Source organism: Phyllobates terribilis, unplaced genomic scaffold (assembly GCF_046119375.1).
Source record: "Phyllobates terribilis strain yellow unplaced genomic scaffold, ASM4611937v1 Scaffold_2__4_contigs__length_985480577, whole genome shotgun sequence".
Lineage (NCBI taxonomy): Eukaryota > Metazoa > Chordata > Amphibia > Anura > Dendrobatidae > Phyllobates > Phyllobates terribilis.
The window spans coordinates 975,975,419-975,991,925 of record NW_027362762.1 but is presented as its reverse complement, the minus strand read 5'-3'; the positions used below and the strand labels follow the sequence as shown (position 1 = coordinate 975,991,925).

Here is a 16,507-nt window from a genome sequence, read left to right as displayed (position 1 = left end):
CTTTAAGGAAAGGCTGTACAGTTTGTTCCAAGTTTACCCCCTGACAGAGGAACAGAAGGTCAGTATACTAACAGGGCAGTTAACTGGTGCAGCCCAGCGGGAGGTAAAATCATGGCCCACTGAGGAGAAAAGGACCGTGAAGGGTATTCTGGCCCGGCTGCGGGGTACCTTTGACACACGTACCTCCCCTGAAATTAAAATGAGGTTCTATGGATGTAAGCAGCGGGCACAGGACAGCATCAGAGACTATGCCCTAAATCTGCAGGAAGCCTTGAGGGCTATCCAACAAACTGACCCTGGCAGCGTGCAAGATACGGATAAGCTACTAACAGAACAGTTTATAGAAGGTCTGCTGTCTAGCGCCCACAGGGCCCAACTGCGCCTCATGTTCTTTCAGAACCCTGATCTGACCTTTGCCCAATTTAAGGACAGGGCCATAAGGGTGCTCCGTGGACCCGCAACAAGTGGCGCTATAAACCCCCGGCGCCCTGTTCTCACCTACCACCAGGAGGCGGCGCCCTCCTCTATGGACTCCGTGGGGGCTGATGCACAGGCCCTGAACCAAGCCCCGTCGAAAGATCTGCACCACCAAGTCCAGGAGCTGACCAGGAGCGTCGCGGCGTTGACCAGGACCGTCCAGGCAATACAAGTGGACCCGTCAAGACCCATCGAGCTGGCTTCAAGTCCGGAGGTTGTCCCATGGCGTCGACAGAGGAGGATCCCGTCGTTCCGAGGGAGGCCCACAGACCGCTACTCAGAGGATGGACAGCCCATTTGCCGTCGATGCAACCAGCCCGGACACATTTCCAGGTACTGTAATTTAAACGGGTCCAACCTGGGGCAGAGGGCCAACCCCCAGGCATAAGATCACCAGGCCCTTATAATTGGCGTAATAAGTACATTGGGGGGTGCCCGGTTTTACCCGTGGTGCTGGACGGTATCCCCATGAGCGCCTTGCTGGATACTGGGTCGCAAGTAACCACTATCCCTTATGTACTTTTTAAGCAGTATTGGACTGATGCTGATATAACACGGTATCCAGACAGTAACTTGAGCATCATCGCCAGTAATGGCTTACCCGTGCCGCAGATGGGGTTCAAGGAGATGACCATTAAAATTGGTAAAGTTGAACTACCGGCACAGGGAGTAATTATTGTGGACATTGACCGTTGTGAAAGTCACCCTAAAATAACTGTGGGTACTAATGTAATTGAAAATTGTCTTTCAGAGGTAATTGTAATTCTACAACAGGTGGCGGTGAATGCTAGTTCCAGCCAACAGAGAGTCCTCAACAAAGAGATAAAAGCCCTGATGAGACGGCAGCAGGTAGAACTGTCTGGTGGTGAGATCGGTAGCGTAAGACTGAGTGACCCATTCCCCATTTCCATGCCTCCCAAAAGTGAAATTATGATCTGGTGTCGGACTGCAATCGGGTTGAGAGGTAGAAACTACCAAGCCATGGTAGAACCCGTGTACTCAGACAGCAGGCCCACCATTTTGACAGCCCGGGGGGTGGTTAATGTCCGTCATGGGAGGGTGCCCGTTCGCATTCTCAACATTGGGGAGAGGGAGGTACACTTACCCAGGTACGCTACACTCGTCAAGCTGTTTGTTGTCGAACACCAAGCTATCAGGGCCGTGGAGCCTTTGCCTCCATCTCCACAGGCGGAGGGTAATGGCTCCCAGAAACAAAAGGAGGACTGGTGCCAGAAACTCCATGTGGGTGCTGACTCCACTCCCCTGCACCAAAAACAAGGAGTCTACCGGGTGGTACAGGAGTACGAGAGAGTCTTTAGTAAGCACCCGCTAGATTTCGGCAGAGTAAAAGGGATAGAACACCACATCCCCACAGGGAGCCACCCACCAATAAAAGAGAGACACAGACCTGTACCCCGTGCACATTATCAGAACACCAAGGGTATGCTGCGGGAAATGAAAGAAGCTGGGGTCATTAGAGATATCTGTAGCCCCTGGGCAGCCCCCCTGGTTCTGGTAAAAAAGAAAGACGGCACCATGAGAATGTGCGTGGACTATAGACAAATCAACCGTATCACCCACAAAGACGCATATCCGCTGCCTAGAATAGAGGAGTCTTTAGCCGCACTAAAATCAGCTAACTTCTTTTCTACTTTGGACCTTACTAGCGGGTACTGGCAGGTTCCTGTGGCAGAGGCTGACAAGGAGAAGACCGCCTTCACCACCCCGATGGGACTGAGTGAGTTCAACTGTATGCCCTTCGGGCTCTGCAACGCACCAGGGACCTTCCAGAGGCTGATGGAATGCTGTCTAGGGCACCGAAACTTCGAGACGGTCCTCCTTTACCTGGACGACGTGATCGTCTATTCAAAGACCTACGAGGACCATCTAAAGCACCTGGCCGAGGTGTTCGAAGCCCTGGCAGGCTACGGCCTGAAGGTGAAACCATCGAAGTGTCACCTGCTGAAACCGAAGGTCCAGTACCTAGGGCACGTGGTAAGTGCGGAAGGAGTAGCCCCCGACCCTGACAAGGTCACGGCAATCAAGAGCTGGCCAAGCCCCTCGAACATCAAAGAGGTGAGACAGTTCCTCGGGTTGGTAGGCTACTACCGAAGGTTCATCCCCGGGTTCACTAAGATGGCAGCTCCTATGCAGGACCTCCTGATTGGACAGTCTAAGTCCCGAAGTCAAAAGCCACCCTTCAAGTGGGATAAACCGGAAGAGGAGTCCTTCTGCCAGTTGAAGATGGCCCTCACGGGGGATGAGATCCTGGCCTACCCTGACTATGGCCAGCCTTTTATTCTCCACACAGACGCCAGTAATGTGGGACTGGGAGCCGTACTGTCCCAAAACCAACAGGGCAGAGAAAGGGTGATCGCGTACGCCAGCCGGAAGCTGAGACCCACCAAGAGGAACCCGGAGAATTACAGCTCCTTCAAGCTAGAATTCTTGGCGGTGGTGTGGGCCATGATGGAACGCTTCAAGCATTACCTGGCCTCCGCAAAGTTCACCGTGTACACGGACAACAACCCGTTGACACACCTGGACAATGCGAGACTGGGTGCCCTGGAACAGCGGTGGATGGCCCGTCTCTCCAACTATGACTTCGTGATCAAGTACCGGGCAGGCAAAACCAATGCCAACGCTGACGCCCTATCGAGAATGCCTCACTTACCTGAAGGTGACGAAGACCCAGAAGAGCTGGAGGAGTTGGAACTCCCTGCGTTTCACCGGTATGGAGCCGCTCAATACTCCCACCGCGTGAAGGAGGAGGATCTAACAACCGTGATGATCAATCCCCTACCTCACCACAGCTGGGCCGAGACCCAAGATAGTGACCCTGCCATCCGCCTAGTGAAAGATCTGCTGACCCAGGAAGACGCCCGCATGGATCCGGATGCTCCAGAGGAAGCCAAGCAGCTATGGAAAGAGAAGAGCAAGCTGTTCCTCTACGAAGGCAAGCTGTGCAGAAGGATTGTCAACCACCGGACGCACGAGCTGACCTGGCAAGTCGTGGTTCCTAGGCGGGATGCAGCTATGGTCCTGGGGGCTTACCATGACAGAGCGGGGCACTTCGGTTGGAAGAAACTGGAGTTCCTGCTAAGAGGACGGTTCTTTTGGGTCGGCATGAGAGGGGCTGTAGAGAAGTGGTGCAGAGACTGTGGCCCTTGTCACCTAAGGAGGAAGGACCGTGCCAGCCAGAAGACACCCTTGAGGCCCATCGTCACCACGCAGCCTCTTGAGCTGGTAGCTCTGGACCATGTCAAATTGGCTCCAAGCCGGTCAGGATACATCTACGCCCTGACAATCGTGGACCACTATTCCCATTTTCTAGTGGTGGTCCCGGTGAAAGATTTGACAGCCCAAACGGCGGCCAGAGCCTTCCAGCAATACTTCTGCCGTCCACACGGGTATCCAGAACAGGTCCTGACGGACCAGGGTCCAGCGTTCGAAGCTGAAATCTTCCAGGAGTTCTGCAACCTCTATGGCTGTAAGAAGATTCGTACAACGCCTTACCACCCACAAACCAACGGGATGTGTGAGAAAATGAACATCATAGTCATTGATCTCCTAAAGACGTTGCCCCTGGAGGAATGCAGCCTGTGGCCAGAAAAACTGCCGGATCTGATAGACTTATACAATCATATCCCGGTGAATGCTACAAACTGCACCCCGGCTTACCTGATGCGAGCCAGACCAGGTAAGCTGCCCGTAGACCTGGAGATGGGAGTCCTAACACCTGAGGACACCTCCCTGGATGCGGACTGGGATACGGAAAGGCAACTGCAGTACAAGAAGGTACAGGAGAGTGTGGAGAAGAGCCTGGCCCAGGTGAGAGAAAGGCAAGAAAGACTCTTCAACCAACACGCCTCTGCTGGTCCCCTAGAACCTGGTGAGCAGGTCCTGAAGCGGAAGAGAAGGCTACATAAGTTGGACGACCAGTGGGAAAGGGAACCCTACACCGTACTGCAGTCTGACCACGACAACCCGAAGGTGTGCGTGATCCCCAAGGACGGAGGAGAAACCACTAGTACCGTCTCCAGAGACCACTTAAAAAGGTGCCCCGAGCAACTCCGTAGCGCAGAAGAGGATCAAAGTGACCTTGAACCCGCAGAGGACAAGGAAGAAATGATCAGCACCGTTCTCGGAGAGTTCCCTCAGTCCTGGACTCGAATAAACGATGCAATAGTGGTACCCGTCCTGCATTTCCTGCAACCGACTGCACAACAACCTGCACCAGAGCCGGAAGGTGAAGAGGAGCAAGCAGTTTCAGAGGCAGAAGAGCCTGTACCAGCAGCCCAGGAGAGTCAACCCTCTGCTGACAGTGAGCCTGCCATGCCTGCGGTAAGCCAAAGGACCCGCAGACAGCTGCCTGCCCTACCTGTACACCAAGCTGGTAGCTGTACCCCTAACGCTAGTGGGGAAAGCCAGGTCAGTCCACCACCAGACAGTGGGTTAAGGAGGTCAACCAGGAGCACAAAGGGGCAGATACCCGCTCGCTGGAGAATATAGAGTGCACTAAGATTGTAAATAACCCTGTTGCCAAATGTTGAAATGTTTGCAAAGTTACATGCATGTTTGGTAATTCTGTGTTTCAGTTTCTTGCAGTTACCGTAAGGACTCAAAGGTTATGGACTTTTTATAACCGGGACCTTGTATGGACTGCGTTCGGAGCCTAGCCAAGGAATGAACTAAGACTGTAAAGGACTTGGGGTAGGACAGACCCCCACCTGGTTAAGGCTCCCCGTTGTATTGGTGATATGGACACTCGGTCACAGACCACACTGTGACCTTAAGAACTCAATCTGTGCGTCGTCTGTCTGTTAATGTTTTACGGTTATGCATATTGTCTTTGTTTATTGTTTAGTCCCGGAGTACTAAATTTTACTAGGGGGGAATGTGTCACCCTGGCCTGGATGCGACAAGTATATTAAAGCTGTGTCTGAGAGCAAGGGGGAGGTTCTCTAGTCAGGAGAACATTATCATGCAGTACCTCTTGTCTCAGGCCAGTAGGGGGAGCAGGCTGCCCCTATAAAAGCTGGTGCTGGGGGCAGGGTTAGTGAGAACTGGACGACCTGTCTCAGGACTGAGACTTGTCCCAGAGCAGAGCAGGGACAGAAAGTTGTATTGCACCTAAGAGGAAGTGTGGCAGTAGGAGAGCCACAAGCCAGAGACAAAAGGCGAAGTACGCCTGTCCTGGCAGATAAAGGACTTAATTTACCAGACTTTGGTGTCTGAGGCTGGGAGGATTCCACATCCTACAGCAGATAACCAGTCCGCAGGGGACTGTATATTCCTTGGCCTAAGAAGCCTGGAGGCTCTGCCACAACAGAAGGGACCAGTAAAGCCGTACCAGGCCGGGAGCAGAAAGGAACCCACGTTGCAGGCCATACAGGCGAGAGTACACGGAGAGCTCGGAAACGTGGGCTGTTACCCTATAAGGAGGAGATAGCCAGAAGGAGCGCAGAAAGCACGGTAGGCCTACACCCTCACCCTGACCAGGGCCAATCTCCCAATTGCTCTCAGACATCCAGGTCCCCTCCTAGCCGGGACTGTTTATGGGTCAGTTTACCTGTTTTAGTAAAGACCCTGGACTGCAACCTGTTGTCTGTGTGCTCCTTCGCGCCTCCAGCACTACCGGTACTCGGACTCTCACCACCATTACTCCCACCATCCATTATACTGCCCTGGGGCCGCACTCTTCCCGTGGGGAGTCACACTACCCTAGCTGCACACCTCATCAGCCCCAGCGGTCTGCCTTGCAGCAGCGGTTCCTAATGACCGCAAATCCACGGGTGGCGTAGTCGCACATAATCAACAGCACATAACGGACTACCACTGGTCTGACCACCCTGAGCCACGGAACCGGGTTGCCACTACTACCCCCATCATTCCCCTATTGCCCGGATCCGAGTGCCCCACGGCCCAGGGGGCGAGTCATTTTCCTCCCGTATTATAGAGACATTTGTCCCTGCGAACTAGCAGTAGACAGACTCTTCCATTGTATATAGTTTGCATCTTTTTAGGTGCTCCCTATTGGTTTTATGTAAAACCACTCTCCTACTACCTCAGACCTCAGAAGAAAAACCTGTCTGGCGTGGCTCTCCTGGAGGTCCAACTCGGGATCTTCATGCCCTGCAGCCACCCCAGGGCCTGCGTTGAGGGTTTGGGACAGGTCCCTCTTGCTTCTGAACTGACTCTTGCGTACTGCACTTTAATCGGTCTGTCTACATGCATAATGTCTCTGTGATGTTTTTATACTTTTGTATTCTTTTATACTATTTAAAGTTTGCAACGTTTAAGAAGAAGTGCCTCCCATAATGGGAAGATTGTTATAATGTTATACAAAAATTTAAAAAATCTGTACCAGGTTTTGCTCTCTTTGCAGCCCGCGGACGTGCTGTGTTTCACCAGGGGGGAATGTGGCGCCCCTGAGGGTTCGGTTGCTACAGGGGTACTGCATCTCTTTAATGAGGTGTGGTATCGCTCCTTCGAGGTAAGGATGGTGCAACTGTCATGACCTCACCTCTGCATCCAACATCACACCTCTCCCACCTGAGGGGGGCTTATAGGCACCAGGGTGCTGCCCCAGCCAGGATAAGTGGAGATGGGGGAACCAAAGTAAGGGGGAACCTAGTAGTGGGTGAGGGTGGAGGACACACTTCGAGGTTACACAGCAAAAATTGATATTTAATAGCCAGCCATTTTGGGCTTATGGTCTTTGATTGTGATCTTCATCACTGAACGTGGCTTTCTGTGTGAACCTGCAGTTGATGGGGACACGGTCCTCGTGCTCTGGCCTTGAGTCGAGGAGCGGGCAAGAGTTAATGGCTGTCTCTACCCGGTCAAGGTCCCTACCCAAGAAGGCCTGGAGGGGAGCAGAGTAGTCAAGCTCCACAGGCAAAAGGATCCCAGGGGGATGCAGACGGAGCGGTATACGCCACCTGTCCTCACTATTCTGGCCTAGTCAGAGGGATTCCTGCTGCAAAAGGGGTACCGGCCCCCAAAATCTGACTTTGTTACTCTTTGTCTCAGTCGGAGAAGCCCGGAGGCTCAGTGGATCCCACCGGGTAACGGAGAGGAGTCGCCACCCGTACCCTTGTTCTGTGCATAGTCCAGAGGGAGACCCGGCCTTAGTACATGCACCACATATGGAAAGGAGAGGACCTAGTGGAAAGTCTAGGAACACTCTGGTGCGGGGTCCTGACCAAAGCACCTGAACTACCCGGAGGTTGTCGGACCCCCGGTCCTGGTGGCCGCAGCGCGCTGTGAGGAGCAGGGAGAAGCCTTGCAGCTGTGCATACTACCGTGAGTAAAGCTCGGAAGACTACCCCTATGGCCTTCGGTTTCTTATTGCAACGCGGCACCGCACTACACCATACCACATCTTCCACTATGACTCCCATCCTCCTGTCCTCTCTGCCCTGAGGCCCTGCTCCACCTGTGGGGAGTAGCATCATCTCCGGCTGCCACTACATCCCGCCTCAGAGGACTGAATGCAGCGATGGTGGGGAATCACCAGAAACCACAGGTGGCGTAGTCAATATAACCACTCTATTAAACACCAACTCTGAAAGCCCATTACACCCTTGTTTAAGTGTGACGGCCCTGGGCACGGAACGGGTCCAGGCCACGGCTACAACCCACCAAACATCTGACCGAGCTCTGAGTACCCCCATCTCTCAGGGTTGGGCTGTGAGCGTCACACACAAAGACCTAGGACGTCATCAAAAGCTCCGACACCGAGAACCGCAGCAGCGTGAGGCTGAACGGGAAAAGAACGGCTGATTTCCAGCAGAGCCGAGGAGTCAAACAGGGCTGCAGCCTAAGTCCAACGCATTTACATCAATGAGCGGCTACCGCCCTGGAATCCCCCCAACACCAGGTTTCACATTCCATCACATCAATGAGCAGCCACCGCCCTGGAATCCTCCCAACACCAGGTCTCACACCCCATGACATCAATGAGCGGCCACCACCCTGAAATCCTCCCAACACCAGGTCTCACACTCCATCACATCAATGAGCAGCCACCGCTCTGGAATCCTCCGAACACTAGGTCTCACACTCCATGACATCAATGAGCGGCCACCACCCTGGAATCCTCCCAATACCAGGTCTCACGCTCCATGACATCAATGAGCGGCCACCACCCCGGAATCCTCCCAACACCAGGTCTCACACTCCATGACATCAATGAGCGGCCACCACCCTGGAATCCTCCCAACACTAGGTCTCACACTCCATCACATCAATGAGTGGCCACCACCCTGGAATCCTCCCAACACCAGATCTCACGCTCCATAACATCAATGAGCGGCCACCACCCTGGAATCCTCCCAACAGTAGGACTCACACTCCATCACATCAATGAGTGGCCACCGCCCTGGAATCCTCCAAACACCAGGTCTCACACTCCATGGCATCAATGAGCAGCCACCACCCTGGAATCCTCCCAACACTAGGTCTCACACTCCATGACATCAATAAGTGGCCACCGCCCTGGAATCCTCCCAACACCAGGTCTCACACCACATGACATCAATGAGCGGCCACCACCCTGAAATCCTCCCAACACCAGGTCTCACACTCCATCACATCAATGAGCAGCCACCGCTCTGGAATCCTCCGAACACTAGGTCTCACACTCCATGACATCAATGAGCGGCCACCACCCTGGAATCCTCCCAATACCAGGTCTCACGCTCCATGACATCAATGAGCGGCCACCACCCCGGAATCCTCCCAACACCAGGTCTCACACTCCATGACATCAATGAGCGGCCACCACCCTGGAATCCTCCCAACACTAGGTCTCACACTCCATCACATCAATGAGTGGCCACCACCCTGGAATCCTCCCAACACCAGATCTCACGCTCCATGACATCAATGAGCGGCCACCACCCTGGAATCCTCCCAACAGTAGGACTCACACTCCATCACATCAATGAGTGGCCACCGCCCTGGAATCCTCCAAACACCAGGTCTCACACTCCATGGCATCAATGAGCAGCCACCACCCTGGAATCCTCCCAACACTAGGTCTCACACTCCATGACATCAATAAGTGGCCACCACCCTGGAATCCTCCCAACACCAGGTCTCACACTCCATGATATCAATGAGCGGCCACCACCCTGGAATCCTCCCAACACGAGGTCTCACACTCCATCACATCAATGAGTGGCCACCGCCCAGGAATCCTCCCAACACCAGGTCTCACACTCCATGACATCAATGAGCGGCCACCACCCTGGAATCCTCCCAACACTAGGTCTCACATTCCATCACATCAATGAGTGGCCACCACCCTGGAATCCTGGCAACACCAAGTCTCACACTCCATGACATCAATGAGCGGCCACCACCCTGGAATCCTCCCAACACTAGGTCTCACACTCCATCACATCAATGAGTGGCCACCACACTGGAATCCTCCCAACACCAGATCTCATGCTCCATGACATCAATGAGCGGCCACCACCCTGGAATCCTCCCAACACTGGGACTCACACTCCATCACATCAATGAGTGGCCACCGCCCTGGAATCCTCCCAACACCAGGTCTCACACTCCATGACATTAATGAGTGGCCACCACCCTGGAATTCTCCCAACACCAGGTCTCACTCTCCATGACATCAATGAGCGGCCACCACCCTGGAATTCTCCCAACACTAGGTCTCACACTCCATCACATCAATGAGTGGCCACCACCCTGGAATCCTCCCAACACCAGATCTCACGCTCCATGATATCAATGAGCGGCCACCACCCTGGAATCCTCCCAACAGTAGGACTCACACTCCATCACATCAATGAGTGGCCACCGCCCTGGAATCCTCCAAACACCAGGTCTCACACTCCATGGCATCAATGAGCAGCCACCACCCTGGAATCCTCCCAACACTAGGTCTCACACTCCATGACATCAATAAGTGGCCACCACCCTGGAATCCTCCCAACACCAGGTCTCACACTCCATGATATCAATGAGCGGCCACCACCCTGGAATCCTCCCAACACGAGATCTCACACTCCATCACATCAATGAGTGGCCACCGCCCAGGAATCCTCCCAACACCAGGTCTCACACTCCATGACATCAATGAGCGGCCACCACCCTGGAATCCTCCCAACACTAGGTCTCACATTCCATCACATCAATGAGTGGCCACCACCCTGGAATCCTGGCAACACCAAGTCTCACACTCCATGACATCAATGAGCGGCCACCACCCTGGAATCCTCCCAACACTAGGTCTCACACTCCATCACATCAATGAGTGGCCACCACACTGGAATCCTCCCAACACCAGATCTCATGCTCCATGACATCAATGAGCGGCCACCACCCTGGAATCCTCCCAACACTGGGACTCACACTCCATCACATCAATGAGTGGCCACCGCCCTGGAATCCTCCCAACACCAGGTCTCACACTCCATGACATTAATGAGTGGCCACCACCCTGGAATTCTCCCAACACCAGGTCTCACTCTCCATGACATCAATGAGCGGCCACCACCCTGGAATTCTCCCAACACTAGGTCTCACACTCCATCACATCAATGAGTGGCCACCACCATGGAATCCTCCTAACACCAGGTCTCACACTCCATGACATCAATGAGCGGCCACCACCCTGGAATCCTCCCAACACTAGGTCTCACACTCCATCACATCAATGAGTGGCCACCGCCCTGGAATCCTCCCAATACCAGGTATCACACTCCATCACATCAATGAGTGGCCACCGCCCTGGAATCCTCCCAACACCAGGTCTCACACTCCATGACATCAATGAGTGGCCACCACCCTGGAATCCTCCCAGCACCAGGTTTCACACTCCATGACATCAATGAGTGGCCACCACCCTGGAATCCTCCCAACACCAGGTTTCACACTCCATGACATCAATGAGTGGCCACCACCCTGGAATCCTCCCAACACCAGGTCTCACACTCCATGACATCAATGAGTGGCCACCACCCTGGAATCCTCCCAACACCAGGTCTCACACTCCATGACATCAATGAGCGGCCACCGCCCTGGAATCCTCCCAACACTAGGTCTCACACTCCATCACATCAATGAGTGGCCACCACCCTGGAATCCTCCCAACACCAGGTCTCACACTCCATGACATCAATGAGCGGCCACCGCCCTGGAATCCTCCCAACACCAGATCTCACACTCCATGACATCAATGAGCGGCCACCACCCTGGAATCCTCCCAACAGTAGGACTCACACTCCATCACATCAATGAGTGGCCACCGCCCTGGAATCCTCCAAACACCAGGTCTCACACTCCATGGCATCAATGAGCAGCCACCACCCTGGAATCCTCCCAACACTAGGTCTCACACTCCATGACATCAATACGTGGCCACCACCCTGGAATCCTCCCAACACCAGGTCTCACACTCCATGATATCAATGAGTGGCCACCACCCTGGAATCCTCCCAACATGAGGTCTCACACTCCATCACATCAATGAGTGGCCACCGCCCAGGAATCCTCCCAACACCAGGTCTCACACTCCATGACATCAATGAGCGGCCACCACCCTGGAATGCTCCCAACACTAGGTCTCACATTCCATCACATCAATGAGTGGCCACCACCCTGGAATCCTGGCTACACCAGGTCTCACACTCCATGACATCAATGAGCGGCCACCACCCTGGAATCCTCCCAACACTAGGTCTCACACTCCATGACATTAATGAGTGGCCACCGCCCTGGAATTCTCCCAACACCAGGTCTCACTCTCCATGACATCAATGAGCGGCCACCACCCTGGAATTCTCCCAACACTAGGTCTCACACTCCATCACATCAATGAGTGGCCACCACCATGGAATCCTCCTAACACCAGGTCTCACACTCCATGACATCAATGAGCGGCCACCACCCTGGAATCCTCCCAACACTAGGTCTCACTGTCACGCTGTCTCTGTGTACTGGAGGTAGGGGGCCTAAGCTGACCCTAAGCTGGGGCCCTGACTAATCCCTCTACCTGGAGGTACTGTTAAAGGTACAGAGGTCCAGGCCGCCAGCGTAACCCCTACCTCCTGAGGATCCCTGCACCTAAGTAATCTAGTCCTGAGAAGGACCCCGATCACAACAAAAGGGGACAAGTAATAATATGCCAACACTCAGTACTTAGACGAACGAGACAGTACAAGGGTAAAACCAAAACCACCTTGCATACAAAAACTACACAACTACAACAGAGGGAACACCAACGGGAAAGGAGATAAATGATAAAGCGAGGAAGGGAAAAAACACTCCGAATACACTTATCTCTGAAACTCCAAATACCACGATCCGCTCTGTAAGTCTGCATGAAATGCTTTCACCGACACTTCCCTAACAGACCGGCAGGCATTTGAAGGAGTCTCACTACAGCAGCATTGATTGCAGCTGGGCGAGGCTGGACCTCGTCTAGCACAGAGAGAGAGAGAATTAACTCCCTCACTGCCGAAAAACACAAAGCACCAAAAACTCAGCTGCGAGAAGTCAGGCTGTGTAATCGTGACGATCTTCGTGGTGACACACCCGTGACACTCACACTCCATCACATCAATGAGTGGCCACCGCCCTGGAATCCTCCCAATACTAGGTATCACACTCCATCACATCAATGAGTGGCCACCGCCCTGGAATCCTCCCAACACCAGGTCTCACACTCCATGACATCAATGAGTGGCCACCACCCTGGAATCCTCCCAGCACCAGGTTTCACACTCCATGACATCAATGAGCGGCCACCACCCTGGAATCCTCCCAACACCAGGTCTCACACTCCATGACATCAATGAGCGGCCACCGCCCTGGAATCCTCCCAACACTAGGTCTCACACTCCATCACATCAATGAGTGGCCACCACCCTGGAATCCTCCCAACACCAGGTCTCACACTCCATGACATCAATGAGCGGCCACCGCCCTGGAATCCTCCCAACACCAGATCTTACACTCCATCACATCAATGAGTGGCCACCACCCTGGAATCCTCAAAACACCAGATCTCACACTCCATGACATCAATGAGCGGCCACCACCCTGGAATCCTCCACACAAGGTCTCACACTCCATCACATCAATGAGCGGCCACCGCCCTAGAATCTTCCCAACACCATATCTCACTCTCCATGACATCAATGAGCGGCCACCGCTCTGAAATCCTCCCAACACCAGGTCTCACACGCCATCACATCAATGAGTGGCCACCGCCCTGGAATCCTCCCAACACCAGGTCTCACACTCCATGACATCAATGAGTGGCCACCGCTCTGAAATCCTCCCAATGCCAGGTCTCAGACTCCATGACACCACTGAGCGGCCACCGCTCTGAAATCCTCCCAACATCAGGTCTTACTATCCATGACACCCAGGTGAAATTCATGCTGTATGGACTAAGATGCGGATAATGATGTGGACTGTGCTGTGGACTTTGATGTGGACTGTGATGTGGAAGGTGATGTGGACGGTGATGGGGATGGTTATGTGGACGGTGATGTAGACGGTGATGTAGACAGTGATGTAGACAGTGATGTGGACAGTGATGTGGACAGTGGTGTAGACAGTGATGTGGACAGTGATGTGGACAGTGATGGGGATGTGGACGGTGATGTAGATGGTGATGTGGACGGTGATATGGACGGTGATGTAGACGGTGATGTGGACGGTGATGAGGACTGTGACGGTGATGTGGACGGTGATGTGGACGGTGATGTGGACGGTGATGTGGATGGTGATGTGGACGGTGATGTGGACGGTGATGTGGACGGTGATGTGGATGGTGATGTAGACGGTGATGTGGACGGTGATATGGACGGTGATGTGGATGGTGATGTGGACAGTGATGTGGACGGTGATGTGGATGGTGATATGGACTGTGATGTGGACAGTGATGTGGACGGTGATGTGGACGGTGATGTGGACGGTGATATGGACGGTGATGTGGATGGTGATGTGGACGGTGATGTGGACAGTGATGTGGACGGTGATGTGGATGGTGATGTGGACGGTGATGTAGATGGTGATACGGACTGTGATGTGGACAGTGATGTGGACAGTGATGTGGACGGTGATGTGGACAGTGATGTGGACTGTGATGTGGACAGTGATGTGGACAGTGATGTGGATGGTGATGTGGATGGTAATGTGGACAGTGATGTGGACGGTGATGTAGATGGTGATATGGACGGTGATGTGGACAGTGATGTGGACGGTGATGTGGACGATGATGTGGACTGTGATGTAGACGGTGATGTGGATGGTGATGTGGACAGTGATGTGGACTGTGATGTAAACGGTGATGTGGATGGTGATGTGGACAGTGATGTGGACTGTGATGTAGACGGTGATGTGGATGGTGAGGTAGACGGTGATGTGGACTGTGATGTGGACAGTGATGTGGACAGTGATGTGGACGGTGATGTGGACGGTGATGTGGATGGTGATGTAGATGGTGATGTGGACGGTGATGTACATGGTGATATGGACAGTGATGTAGACGGTGATGTGGATGGTGATGTGGACAGTGATGTGGATGGTGATGTAGACGGTGATGTGGATGGTGATGTGGACAGTGATGTGGACTGTGATGTAGACAGTGATGTGGATGGTGAGGTAGACGGTGATGTGGACTGTGATGTGGACGGTGATGTAGATGGTGATGTGGACGGTGATGTAGACAGTGATGTGGACAGTGATGTGGACGGTGATGTGGACGATGATGTGGACAGTGATGTGGACTGTGATGTGGACAGTGATGTGGACGGTGATGTAGATGGTGATATGGACGGTGATGTGGACAGTGATGTGGACGGTGATGTGGACGATGATGTGGACTGTGATGTGGACAGTGATGTGGACGGTGATGTAGATGGTGATGTAGATGGTGATGTAGACGGTGATGTGGACAGTGATGTGGACAGTGATGTGGACTGTGATGTAGACGGTGATGTAGACGGTGATGTGGATGGTGATGTAGACGGTGATGTGGACTGTGATGTGGACGGTGATGTGACTTAGATCTATAATCTGTTATTTATTCTTGACTCCTTAGGCCATCATTGGTCTTTCCTTGCTGCTCCGCACCTTAGGGCGCCATTAGCCGCAGGGTCCGGTCACTTTATAGTATAGCAGTTCTCACATACATAACATGTCAGACATTTGCAGCTCCATCGTATAAGGAGCATAAGAAGAAGATCTACTTGGCACATACAAAGTTCCGGCACAACCGTGGCCCGATCCATAATGGAGGAGCAATCTGAGACATGGAGTGTTCGTGTGCACACGGCCTTTGGTGAGGAGACGTTTTATTACTGGATTCCTGGATATTTGGTTATTGTCCTCCCCTGTCCTGACGTGCAGCCGTGTTCAGTCTGCTCATGTTTATCAGTGCGGTATCCAGTGCGGTCAAGGCGGGCTCCAGGTATTCGCGGGCCCCGGGCGAAAGAGTCTCAGTGGCCCCTATACACACGTGGGCAAAATTGTTGGTCCCCCTCGTTTAATGAGAGAAAAATCCACAATAATCACAAAAATAACTTGAATCTGACAAAAGTAATAATAAATTAAAAATCTATGAAAATGAACAAATGAAAGTCAGACATTGCTGCTCTGCATCCACAGAATTTTTAAAACAATTAAACTCATTAAATCGGCCTGGACAGAAATGATGGGACCCCTGAAAATAATGTGACAAAAGGGACATGATAAATCAAGTTGTGTCCAGTAATTATCATCACAGGGGTCTACAATCCTGTAATCAGTCAGTGGCCTGTATATAGGACTACAGATACTCACTGTGCCTGTATATAGGACTACAGATACTCACTGTGCCTGTATATAGGACTACAGATACTCACTGTGCCTGTATATAGGACTACAGATACTCACTGTGCCTGTATATAGGACTACAGATACTCACTGTGCCTGTATATAGGACTACAGATACTCACTGTGCCTGTATATAGGACTACAGATACTCACTGTGCCTGTATATAGG

General features: G+C 52.8%; 1 protein-coding gene across 1 annotated transcript; it reads right to left on the bottom strand.

Moving 5' to 3' along the window:
- Positions 1 to 13,893: 13,893 nt before the first annotated feature.
- LOC141248499 (uncharacterized) lies at positions 13,894 to 15,684 on the bottom strand. Its single transcript, XM_073669365.1, has 2 exons — positions 15,657 to 15,684; positions 13,894 to 15,503 (listed from the first exon to the last, which is right to left on the bottom strand). Exons 1-2 carry the CDS (start codon positions 15,682 to 15,684, stop codon positions 13,894 to 13,896), a joined length of 1,638 nt encoding a protein of 545 aa, XP_073525466.1.
- Between the last annotated feature and the right edge of the window lie 823 nt (positions 15,685 to 16,507).